The sequence below is a fragment of the Nasonia vitripennis genome (assembly GCF_009193385.2).
Source record: "Nasonia vitripennis strain AsymCx chromosome 1 unlocalized genomic scaffold, Nvit_psr_1.1 chr1_random0010, whole genome shotgun sequence".
Taxonomy (NCBI): domain Eukaryota; kingdom Metazoa; phylum Arthropoda; class Insecta; order Hymenoptera; family Pteromalidae; genus Nasonia; species Nasonia vitripennis.
In genome coordinates, this window is record NW_022279597.1 from 268,191 (window position 1) to 281,307 (window position 13,117).

Here is a 13,117-nt window from a genome sequence, read left to right on the forward strand (position 1 = left end):
TTTTGAAACGTGTTGTTCAGCAGTGGTATGTAATTAGAAGGTGCAAATTGTTTGAATTATCCAATACCACTATATGTAAAAGTGATGCTTCAATATCACCGACTGTGTACGGACTGCAAATATCAGAGTAGACAAAAAATTGATCTGATATAGCTCTTTCTAAACAAGCAGGTCTGTTCCCTGTGATTGTTTTATATCGTGACTCTGGTGACTGTGGTATCAAGGTTATAAAATCTTCTAGCCTATACTTCTCATTCTCAAAGCCAAATACGTTTAACTTTTCCGCTAAAACTATAGTAACGAGCTTCCTTACATTCGCACATTTTTCGTAGGTTGTAGTAGCCTCTTTTCTTTTTTGCTGACGCTATAAGTAGATGTCCGTGAAGTTCAGGTACATTATTTATAGTCCCCGCTAGATCTTTTAGGCTGTTGTAGACACCAGGTGGAAAAGAAGTATCGCTGTACTCTAAATTTACAAATTCATGCGTGTGTTCTGTAGCACTTCTTTTCTTCTGCTTTTTCTTATGCTTCTGCTTCTCATCGTTATCGTTAGCTGTTGTTGTGGTTGTTGTTGTACTACCGCTACTACTACTACTATTCATCTTTTTGAATATGCACCATAGTGCATGGTATATGTATTTCCGTCAGTGCAACAGCCCAGTTCCCAGATAGCCGGACTTCATGAGATAGTTGAGTGTTAAAGCAAGACGTAGTGTTATCTGGAAAATATTTAATACTACTGTTGCTTGGTAGTTCCAGATAAAATTCTTCGCTAGACATGTTTCAGATTTCTATCATATCGTTTGCTTTAATCCACGAGTTAAATTTATCTGGATAGCCGATCCACTTCACAAATAATTTCTTATTTACTCCTCGACCTTTAGTCTTAATTACTCGTTCAATTTTGAATTCCTTATTTTTTGCTACACGATCATCACCGACACGTACGAGTTCTTCTGGATAAAAAAATCCATCAATTAATTTCTCCATCTAGATCAACGAGTTCGTAGGTATAAAGATTCTGTCGACGTGAAACTCTATGTACTCTAAAGATCTCTTCGCTGTAGTTCTTCTCGTATCCTTTGTCGAAGGTACCTTTTGCTCGACTGATGCGAACGTGCTCACCTACTCTATATATACCTACTCTAGACTGTTTACGCTGACTTAGTGCTCTTTTCTGTAAATTTTGTCTAGCCTCATCGGCGTTTCGCATATTCACTTTGGCAGGAATCATTTTTATACCACTGTGCAGTGTGTGATTGTAGGCATAAACAATATTTTGAATAACATCAATATATCTGTGTATTTTTATGTGTGAAATACCTAAACATTCTTTCTTTGAGGGTTCGATTAAGACGTTCCACAACTGCTGCTTTAACGTCAGGATTACGTGCAACTCGAAAATTTATATCATGTTGTTTTAAATATTTTTGAAATTCCGAACCAACAAACTCTTTACCTTTATCTGTTTGTACAAGTACAGGTGAGCGACCATTAGCTCTTTTTAGGATTTTATCAAAAGCACTTACGACGCTCTTGACACTTTTGTCATAAAGCGGCTCGACCCAAGCGTATTTACTAAGAATATCTATTACGACAAGAAGATATGCAAAGTTATCGTTGTAAGTTTTGAGAGCCTGCATGTCACACAAATCCATCTACCAACAATCATCCACATTACTGACATTGTACATGAGTCTAGGAAATTTTCTCCTAATAGGTCGATGAAGCGTGTATGCATCCTGATTGCTTAACCAAATATTAACGTTATTCTTATTTTTTTGCTTATTAACACGAATGAGGTTACGTGCACCTGCGCAGCCAGCCTCGTGTATAGTGTAAAAATATTGATTTTCATAAGACATACTTAAATATTATAGCTTAGCCACTTATCGCCTGATTTTCGTGGTAAGGATTTTTTTTTTTGTTCAAACGTTCGCTGTAACATTTTGAAGCAGCAAGTCTTGCACCTTGCTCCAAAGTCTGAACGCTCTCCGAACTATCTCTTTTACTTGAGAGTATTTTGTTCAAAGCACGTTTGAAATTTTCACTAATTGACAATACAATCGGATTACTTATGAATTTAGACGGAATGTCAGACGATGCTATAAAATTAGCAAGTTGAAATCTTCCAGTAGGTTCTTCATCTGTTGCCTTGCTCTGAACAGCATCCTCCACCAAATCTATAATATTTGACTGAGGTATAACTTTACCGTCGATGCTGACTGTACTGTCAATGTTTAAGCAATAAACGAGCTTTCCTCGCATAACCCTTAGGTATACTTGTCAAAATTACCTCATCAGACAAAGGATTTAATGTTGCAGCATCTACAGCAGCAGCAGCAGCAGCAGTATTACCATCGGATAAAAGTTCTTGACGTTCTAAAGTTTTAAAATGAAGATATCTTCTTAAAATTTGTAAATACTTTTGACATTTTTCTCTTTCATCTGTAATACTTTTTGAAAAAAGTATATCATGCATCTCAGCATCGAGACGTGATAAGTTATCGCCTTTTGTCTGCACACTTGGTTGTTCCAAACCATTACTTGATTCATCTGGCTGATGTTGTTGTTGATTTTTCATTACACGGTCATATGCTTCCTCCTGTAAGATAATCATTTTACGTGCATGCTCCATACTTAACTTTTAGAACTACCGAATAACTTTGACACTAGTACGCCAATTATAGGTGCAAGTAACATAGGTAAAAAAGCACCACCGTCTTGAATAATCACCCGTCTCTTTTTCTTCCACTCTTTATCATTATTATTATTATTACCACTGCTCTTATTCAATAATTTACGCAAAATGTTTTTATGTTTCTTTAACTTTGATTTGTGAGCATTTTTAATTTTTACAACACCTCGTAACACATTTAACGCACACTCACATATACTTTTGATGAGTTTTTTGTCTGCTGAGCGAATTAAGGCTAAACGTTGCTGTCCGTCAGCGTGGCAAAGAGCATTCAGTATTGCTACACACTTTTTTGTAAAATGTTTAGGTAGACAGCCGCACTCTGTATTATCAGTATCTACAGCAACAGCATCAGCACCACCACCACCACGCTGTCTTCTACCTATTCTTCTTCTTCTAACTTTCTCCTTGTTTTTCTGCTTTGATGCTTTCCCCGCCACCGTTCTCCTCAGACTAATGCTTCAGCTATACTATGTTCTACTTTTATCCAAACTTGTTTTTGGGTACATACACGTAGCGCAACCTATCATCGGGAAAAATACAGGTTCTGAAACGAAATTCTTCGCTAGTGGACTGTTTTAAATCTAGCAGAAGATATCCATGAGCAGCTGATGTGCTGTCAAGATATGCTTCTTGCAAAAATTTTGGATCTTCAGGATATACTTGACGTGCAAGATACTGAATTTGCGAACGATCTCGTGGATTTTTAAAAATAACGAAATAATTAGCGTTCAATGAAATATCACGCTGTCCAGCTCCTTTGTGAAAAAGATTTTGTGTAATAAAAATTACGCTTAAATTTTTGTGATGACTACCCTTTGTAAATAGATCGAGAATAACATTGTTCGAAGCTTCTCTCATCAAATCATCAATAATCAATAATTTTTTCCTATCATTATCGTTTAAATAGTCTGAAGGCTGAGGTAATCCCTCGTGAAATTCAACAATTTTTTTTTTTGCTGTTTATATTACCTCCTGGTATAAAGTCTATTTCCTACGTAGATTGCCATTCTGCGTAATAGAGAAGTATACGATCGAAATTTGCATTACACATAGGCGGTAGATGTTTAAGAAATCGTTTGACAAAGACTGTTTTACCACATCCCGTAGAGCCACTTACAATACAGGTAAACGGGTGTTTAAATCGCGTATCCATTTTAGATACGTACTAGCAAAAATCACTGCTACATATAAGCGGACGGTCGGCGGCGGCGACGGCGGCGCGGCGCGGCGCGGCACACGTAAAAAATAAGCTTATTTTACGTGTGCTGAATCACAAGCTGTTATTAACGCTGTTTAAGCTGATAATCGTATCCAATAAGCTAAATAACACCGCTAGTAAGCTGAATTATGCGTTAAGATGACCTAAATTTCCATAAGAAGTGTTCTCTTCGATGACAGAAGCTATACCGAGGATATAAAAACGTGTTAGGGATCTTTTAAATGAAAAATAAGGAAATTATATAAAAATTTGTATGTATTTTCTTTATTTACAATAAATACATCCAAAAAGTTAATTATTCTTATATGCAAAAGGTAGAAACTTACGTGACGTAAGGTATCGTCGTTTTTTCAATACAACACAACATGTTTTCGATTCTTCACGCGTTACAACTTCATGCATTTTAGTTCTTCTGATAGCTTTGAATTTTAAGCATATTTTACTACATTCATCATTCATTTTTTCAGATTCGTGATCTTCCTTTGCGAAGGCATCGTTAATCAAATTCTTAATGCTATCAAAATTAATTTTTAGACCGTTTGAGAAGTTTAAGGAGATACCTTTTACTTTACAACATTCAATTTTATCATCTTTATTGGGTGTTACAGCAAGCGTAAAACTTTGGTCCTCCCGAAACAAAATTACTTATATACGTATTCTCACCATAACCACAAAGTTCATCTGTCGTATCACCTAGTTTAGAGCCAATAAAAGGTTTATACTCATCCGAAGCATCCTCATGCGAAACAAATATACAAGAATCTGTGTCATAATAAAGAACACGATCACCTAACCTTCTCAAGTAATTATATAGTTCTAAACGTGCTTGAGCAGTGGTGTAAGCCGCAATCACGACACTCGTATGCGGGGCAGGAGTGACAGCCTCATCCTTGTATTGCCAATTCACGTACAGTATCTCATCATTAATTGCTAGTATATCATGAACATCTCTTTCCGGACAAGTAAGAAGTTTTAAAAGAGATTCACGCGATTTTACAACTTCAGTTTGTTTCAAATTACTCCGTTGTCCAAACTTACCCCAAAACGAATTTAAGCAGAGCTTAGCAACAGCTCGTAACTCTGAATTTTTTTCGATATTATTTTTATCCAAAGTTATACCCTCATCGAGTCTATACTGTTCAATGTATTGTAATTTAGTTGCTTCGTCAGTACACCATGAGGGCCATCCGCTAGCCTCTTGCTTGATTTTTAAGAAAGTATTTACGTATTCGGCACAAAGACCTCCGCTACCATCAATTTGATTATACTGTGTCATCTCATATTGCCAAATAATATAAATTTTCGTAATACTGTAACCGAGTTCAACAGCTTTACGCAACTCATCAGCAACCCAGGTGCCCGTGAATTCACGCATTTTTGAGTCTTCGTGATTGCAGTCACACTGCTGCATTTCTTCGCAGCATGAGCGGCAAAGAGCAAAAAGAAGACGTCAGTGCATTTCAATTGGTAAGAGTGGAATGTGCAGGTCGCGCGGTGGTAAGATACTACATTTAACTAATCCTTCAATATTGTTGAGATTATTGTTATTCCCCTGCGTTAATTCGATGCAGTCTTCACCAATTAAAATTCGCGGATGCCCTACGGGAAATCGACCTCTTTTACACACGTACGGATAAAGAGAGCATATATCTGTATATTGAATTTTTTCGTTATTTCCGATCGCGTACTCAGTAACTATATTCTCCGTTCTACCTCCAAAAAAAGTATCGCGTGGATTCAACGTTATACGACTCATAAGAGGATGCTGTGTTACATATTCGTAGATTTCGCGATTCTCTGCTTTTATCCGATCAAAACTACATTCCCATATCTCTCGAACTTCGTAACCCAGGGCTATTTTTTGAATTTTCCGAAAAGTATTCTCGTACGACTCATCCATAGTTCTACCGTATGACATTATTTTATTTCGTCGTTTATTAAAGCAAATAGGGCAACCGTGTGTTTAACATCCTTGATATTCAAAGACAATACCTTTAGCATTATCATTTTCCGGAGGTAAATAGCCATCTACAAGAAACCCTTCTGGAAGCATAAATTCACGTGCTCTACCCACGTGTATGATTTCCCGACCAATCTCACGTTCACACTGTAACAGCCACTGTATTGACTTTTGCGAATGATTATCAGCGCGTCGATATCCACCAAGAAATTTTTTCTATATACAATGGAGCATGCAGAAGCTATGGTCGTTGCCTCTGTAAACGGACAAGTATTCCCGCACTTAATGAAAATTTTCCGAAAAGCCATGCATGCCAGTCTTAAAATTTCTACATCCATACGGCAATAATGGAGTATTTCACGTAGAAAATCAAACCCATAAGTATTTCGGTTATCCTCATACCATGCAATAAACTTTTCCCTCTCAGACGTCGACATGGCATTAGGTGCGTAGAAAGATGCTTCGGGTAAAGCCCCAACATAATTTTGATTTTCTAAAGTATTGAATAGATGAGGAAAATATCCTTTTTTGCTAGCTGGTGGTAGAGAAAAGGTTTGTGGTAAAGCACTTAATTTCATGTGAAAATAGTTTAAACTATCAATAAATTTTGTTCGCCCGCATTGAAGCATAATTATATTTTGTCCATTCAATATTACGTTCGGTACTATTGGGGTATTTTCAACGATTTCTCTCAAAATAAATTGCACATCAAACCCACGAGAGTTATGAGCAATACAAATTATTTGACCGAAGGTAGTTTTCTCACGTACTGTCAAACCTATTAATTGTCTAACTGGATCATCGCGAAATATATGCTCTCTTACACCACACGTATGGCATAGTATATTTATATTTTCATTATCCATGCAATCATCGCAAACCTGTTGTACAACACATAAATTTGGAATGTGTATTTTTATCTGTGCATGTTCACGATAAGCAGAATCTTGACGCGTCTCAAAGTCATAAAAAATAAATAAGTTTTTCTTTGGGGATTTACAATTAATCTGTGCGTTAACATTACGTCCAATGGGTTGAATATAACAGAGCTGATTTACATCATGTTTTTAGCGACATAAGTTGCACCAATTGATTCCACACTCGTGCTGTGACTTGATATTAATTCGTTTGCAACACATATTACAAATTTTTACTACATCGCATATTTTTTTATTATTTTTTTTTTTTTGTATGACCCATCTATTTTGTGACGGTGGAAACATATTTGTCCGTAAAATTCTCTGTTACATTCTACACATTTTATAATATCTATATTAGAATTATATGTTGGTGCACAAAAACACCTGTCACATTTGGCTGTGCATCTATGCTCATCTACGTATCTATAGCTTTTATTATAATGTTCGCAGAAAAAACGATTGCGTGCAGCACCGGTTAAATTTAATATTGTATCGAAATGTCGCCTTCGCGCATCGTACAAAAGATTTATAACGTCAAAAGAATTTGAATTTAACAGAGGTCTTCCATAGTAAAAGAGCGGTTCTCCACTTCCAAAAGATAAACTATCGTATATTACAAAAGCGATATTTTTTGCAACATAATACCGCTGATACGTCTCTATTTCTCGTATACCGCACCCGTTTGCAGGAATTACGACGTTTGCATTAATAGTAAGGAGATTTGCGCGCTCCTTTTGCATACCACGTCTGCTATTTCTGACAATATTCCAAGTATCAATGGCTTCGTTTGAAAAGAATTTTTTATACATCATAAAAGCCTCCCCGACAATTAAAGCTCTTGGCAAGCATAAATTATCGTTATTTCTTATAGATACAACCGATCTCTGAGCTAAGCTATCAACATTTATCCTCTTTCTACTTCCACCACGGCCACCATTAGGTATATTAACAAGTGTTAATGTTAGAATAAAGCTCTCATCTATTTGAAAATCCTCATTACTCTGAGCTAATCCGCTTATTAAATTCCATAAATCATTGTAAAAAAAATTATTTACTAATCGTAAAGATAACCCACCCGGGACTCGGGCAAAATTTAAACTTCTAACGGAGACAACAAACATGTCGTTTTCATTACATAATGAAATAATATAAGAATAAATATCGCGAATAATTAATTCCAACCAAACTATCGGATTTATAGATCCATCCTCCGCTGGAGATCTTATTTTTAGCACAATACGTCTACCTTCTATTTTATACTTACAATTAGATATACAGGGTGTTTCATTTTAATCCGACCACGACAAAAAACCATGGAAAAACTAATTTTAACGAAAAATGACCTTAACAAAAGTTGAAGTGGGTAAAGGGGGCCATCGAATGACACAAACACCTTTGACCTTGAACTCGATTTTCAAGGTCATTTGAGGGTAATTGTGATTTTTTTAAATAGGAACCTCTATTTTAGACCTCGGAATACGGAGCAGCGGAAAAAATTACGTCGGAAATGACATTTCAAGTTTGCCTAGTGACCTTGAGAAGGTCAATTCCTGGTCAAATAAGAAGTATCATCCTAAGATTGTTTTCCTTTCAATTTTTTCGTAGAATTATCATTTTGTTATTGTAATAAACATTAAGAGAATAATTGACTTAAAATGTGATTATGCTTTGCTGACTTTAAAGCCATTTTGTAAGGTCAAAAGTGCAAAAATGCAATATCAAATGTTACGTGAAGTCCATATTTATATCCTAACTTTAGCGTTACCCAGGAATAACGACGTGGACGTAATAGGATTGTGTTCCCTTTGGGATGCTTGATTAGAGTGAGTCCCCTTGCCTCTCACTTTTCGGGGTGCTTGATTAGAGTGAGTTCCCTTGCCTCTCACTTTTCGGGGTGCTTAATTAGAGTGAGTCCCCTTGCCTCTCACTTTTGCTCAAAATTCAACGCAGGTGCTCAAAGACACCACCACTTTGTTGGATACACAATTTAATTCGCTGCTGAAAATGTTCTACTGTTCTGAGTAATACAGCTCTTGGGATGTTTTCACAAGCGGTTTGAATTCTGTGGATCATATCTTCCCTTGTTGTAGTTTCATGTTCATAAACAACATCTTTCAAATACCCCCACAAATAGAAATCGGGTGATGTCATATCTGGAGATCTCGGTGGCCATCGAACACCCAAATCTCCACGTCCAGTGCGTCAAATCCACCTGTCACGGTAATTTTGATTAAGATATTGTCTAACTATTCGAGCATAGTGCGCAGGAGCTCCATCTAATTGAATCCACATTCTTGCTCTTGTGTATAAATCTACTTCTTCAAGAAGTACTGGAAGACATTCTCTCAGGAACTGTAAAAAATTATGGCCATTTACATTTTCATCGAAAAAGTATGGGCCTACAAGGTATCCGTTAACAATTCCACACCAAACATCAAGACTCCAACAATTTTGGTTATCTATCTGCCTGTACCAATGCGGATTAACATTCGACCAATAATGACAGTTGTGTCGGTTAAGCTCTCCATTGCTTTTGAATTTTGCTTCATCAGAAAACATTACGTCTTGAAAAAAGTGACGATCATTAGCAATCATTTGTCGTGCCCATTGGCAAAACTGTAGCCTTAACCTCATATCAGCAGGTGTGAGATCCTGAGTCAAAATAATATGATATGGATGATAACGTTGACTTCTCAGTATTCTCCAAGCAGTAGCCATAGGTATACCACTTTGCCTTTGAATTTCACGGGTACTAACGTGGGGATTCAAATGAACCATTGCTAAAACGACCATTACACGAAGATCATCTTCGTTGTAATTACGACGTTCTCTAACCCGTGCTAGTTGCCCTTGTTGAGCTGAGTAACGCTAAAGATAGGATAAAAATTCGCTTACGAAAACATCCCAAGAACTAAATAGAATCCAAAAAAATGGTGGTGTCTTCAGTCGGAAGACTCCACATAACATTTGATATTGCATTTTTGCACTTTTGACCTTACAAAATGGCTTTAAAGTCAGCAAAGCATAATCACATTTTAAGTCAATTATTCTCTTAATGTTTATTACAATAACAAAATGATAATTCTACGAAAAAATTGAAAGGAAAACAATCTTAGGCTGATACTTCTTATTTGACCTTGAATTGACCTTCTCAAGGTCACTAGACAAACTTAAAATGTCATTTCCGACGTAATTTTTTCCGCTGCTCCGTATTCCGAGGTCAAAAATAGGGGTTCCCGTTAAAAAAATACAATGACCTTCAAATGACCTTGAAAATCGAGTTCAAGGTCAAAGGTGTTGGTGCCATTAGATGGCCCCTTTTGCTCCCTTCAACTTTTTTCAAGGTCATCTTTCGACATCAGTAAAATAAAACCAGACAAACAGCTGTTTATCAGATTTTTTGTTATTTGACCTTGAATTGACCTTCTCAAGGTCACCAAAGTAAACTTAAAATATCCTTTGCGACGTAATGTTTCCGCTCTATCCGATTCCAAGGTCTAAAATAGAGGTTCCTATTTAAAAAAATCACAATTACCCTCAAATGACCTTGAACATCGAGTTCAAGGTCAAAGGTGTTTGTGTCAATCGATGGCCCCCTTTACCCCCTTCAACTTTTGTTAAGGTCATTTTTCGTTAAAATTAGTTTTTCCATGGTTTTTGTCGTGGTCGGATTAAAATGAAACACCCTGTATAATGCGAATTTTGTTGGAAAATATCAAAACGATTACCAGGAGGCTGGATATCCTCATCTCCTTTCTCATCGACTCCTTGATAATTCATATTATCGTCTGTTTCGCTTCTCTCCTCATCCTCCTCGCTGATCTCCTCCTCCGCCTCCTAATGCTCCTCACTGGGCTGATTATACTCTTGTTCGTAGTCAGACAAATCATCATTATTGCTGCTTGAATTTTCCACTCTTCTTCTTTGTCCTCTACCAACTTGAATAGAAAAATCACTTTCATCAGCCTCGTAAGCCTGCGATTCTACAGAAGTATTGGTGTTCGAAGATGATGTAGATAAGGGAAAAATGGTTGTAGAACAAGAACAAGATGAATCGTCAGAGTGATTATGTTCTGAAAAAATTTATTGAATACAAAATATTTGAATACCCTATTTTACACTTTCTTATTTTTAAATTATTCTTCTGGTGGTCCTGAAAAACTCCGTCCCAGGCGATTAAACACTTCAGGTAAATTTTCAGTGTCAACAGTATGGAATTTTTATCTTTACAAGCATTGAAAAACCAACGTATTTCTTGTGCTCTTCGAACATACATGATACGCATGATATCTTGTATCAAAGCCCTGGGGTTAGCAAATCCTTCGAGACCACTTCTGCGTTACAAATGTGTGTATGCGCGCGCGCGCGCTCGAGTGAATGAAACAGAGCTTGTAGCAGCAGCAGACGACGTTATCAGCTGTGACACCGTTTACCTCGTTGCCAAATACAAGCGCTGTTTGATTTTTATTAATGACAACGCGATATAGTGCAGAAAAATTGCAATCAATAAAAATGTACTCACCATTATTCTTCTCGAATGCTGTCATTAACCGCGTCAACACAGGTAAATGCGCAAAATTCTGTTGCATACAAAATTCTGCTGCGCATCGCACAGCTAAGTTGCATTTTTTAAAAATGAGTCTATGAAGCTGTGCAATTTTCCGTGGCCCACAGCATCGTAAAAGACGTGAAAACTCGCGGCATAATTGGCACGCAACCATGCGTTTCACGCGTAGACACCAGCTTCTTGTACACCTGCGTCTAACAACACTATTTGCTTGTGTTTGTGTGTGAGTGTATAGTGTATAGTGAACGCGTAAGTTTTATCACTAATTATATTTACCCGTACGTGTGTGTGCGTGTGACTAGATTAGTAATTAAGAGTAAGGAGTGATGTGTGAGAGTGTGTTCGTAAGAAAAAAAAAGAGAGGTGAAGAGAGAGAGAGAAAGAGAGAGAGAGAGAGAGAGAGAGAGCGTGTGCGTAAGAGAGTGGAAGAGCGTGTGCGTAAGAGAGAGAGAGAGAAAAGGAAAGCTTGTGCGTGTGAGAGAGAGAGAGAGAGAGAGAGAGAGAGAGAGAGAGAGAGAGAAGGAGAAAGGGAGAAAAGAGAGTGTGTGCGTGTGAGTGGGAGAGAGCGCAGTGTAAGAAGCTAATGTTCCTCGTGCGTTAGCAGACGATACGATTCATTCGAAAATTATACAATACGAACGACACAGCGTGGTCACGATTGAGTGTGTGTGTGTGTGCGCTCGCGTAACTGTACGTATGTGTACACATGTGTGATTGGATTTACATTGTTTATGATAATTCAAATAAATATTTTTTTTTATAATAAAAACCATTATATATTGTAAGAAATGATTTTTTTATTTACTAACTTGGTGTGTGGAGACAACAAATGACATCATTACTGTCGTATCCTTATCTTATCAATATAAACAAATAATTAAGTCAAGGTATTGTTTGTTTACATAAATAATTAATTAAAATTATCTATATTACATGTAATAAAGATAATGTTAATTACTTGTTTGTATAAACAAACATGATACCTTATCTTATCTTTATTACTTGTTTACATTGATAAGATAAGGATGCGCCAGTAATGACGTCATTTGTTATGTCTCCTCATACAGGCTTACTTACTACTCACAGCAAACCATAAACACTATGTCCGATTTCGAGAGAAAATTTAAAGCACGATTCTGGAACGAGGATATTCAAGATAAGTGGTCACGAAGAGTACAACAGATATAATTCTGGCTCAAAATACTCTCATCTCGAATATGCTACGTACGTGTGGGGATTCGCACAAGCTTGTACGAAAAATCTCAAACCATTTCGACTGGGATATTCATTTTACTGTAAAATCACAAAATATTACTACTTAAGACAAATTTTTCGAATTACTTGCATTTAAAGACAACAGTCACAGTAAAAGGCAATCTTTATTTAAGAAAAAAATCCAATCCTGATGATTCGAACGCAGGATCCTCTGGCAATTATAAAACACATAAACCTGCAAATCTACAAACAAATTTTCAAAATAAAAATTTTCAAAAGAAACCTCCTCAGACACAAACGCTGAATGCAATTGAGACAAAAGCGAGTAATACGACAAAGGCTCCTGCTAAAGAAATGGGTACAAAATCCAAAACAATAACTTCTAAACCCACTATGATTAACTTTTCATTAGAAGATTCTTTAAATGATTGCTTAAAAGACACTTGGAGTTTGGCAAAAAACCAATAACGGTTGTTTCTTGTGCCTCGGAAAATAATATAAATAAAATTTCAAATATACAAGAAACAACTAATAA

The 13,117-nt window shown here is 36.6% G+C and overlaps 1 protein-coding gene across 5 annotated transcripts in view; it reads right to left on the reverse strand.

Annotated features, from left to right (window-relative positions):
* The window catches only part of LOC100113702 (glycosaminoglycan xylosylkinase), a 123,215-nt gene that overhangs the window by 54,578 nt on the left and 55,520 nt on the right, over nucleotides 1–13,117 (reverse strand). The window contains exon 1 of one of the 5 annotated variants that reach the window (XM_031933463.2): nucleotides 10,529–11,447. The exons of the other annotated variants lie outside the window; for them this stretch is intronic. Coding sequence (XP_031789323.1) covers nucleotides 10,529–10,561 — 33 coding nt within the window. The 5' untranslated portion in view covers nucleotides 10,562–11,447. Of the gene's footprint in view, nucleotides 1–10,528; nucleotides 11,448–13,117 lie in introns of those variants that run through there. 5 annotated transcript variants of the gene reach the window in all.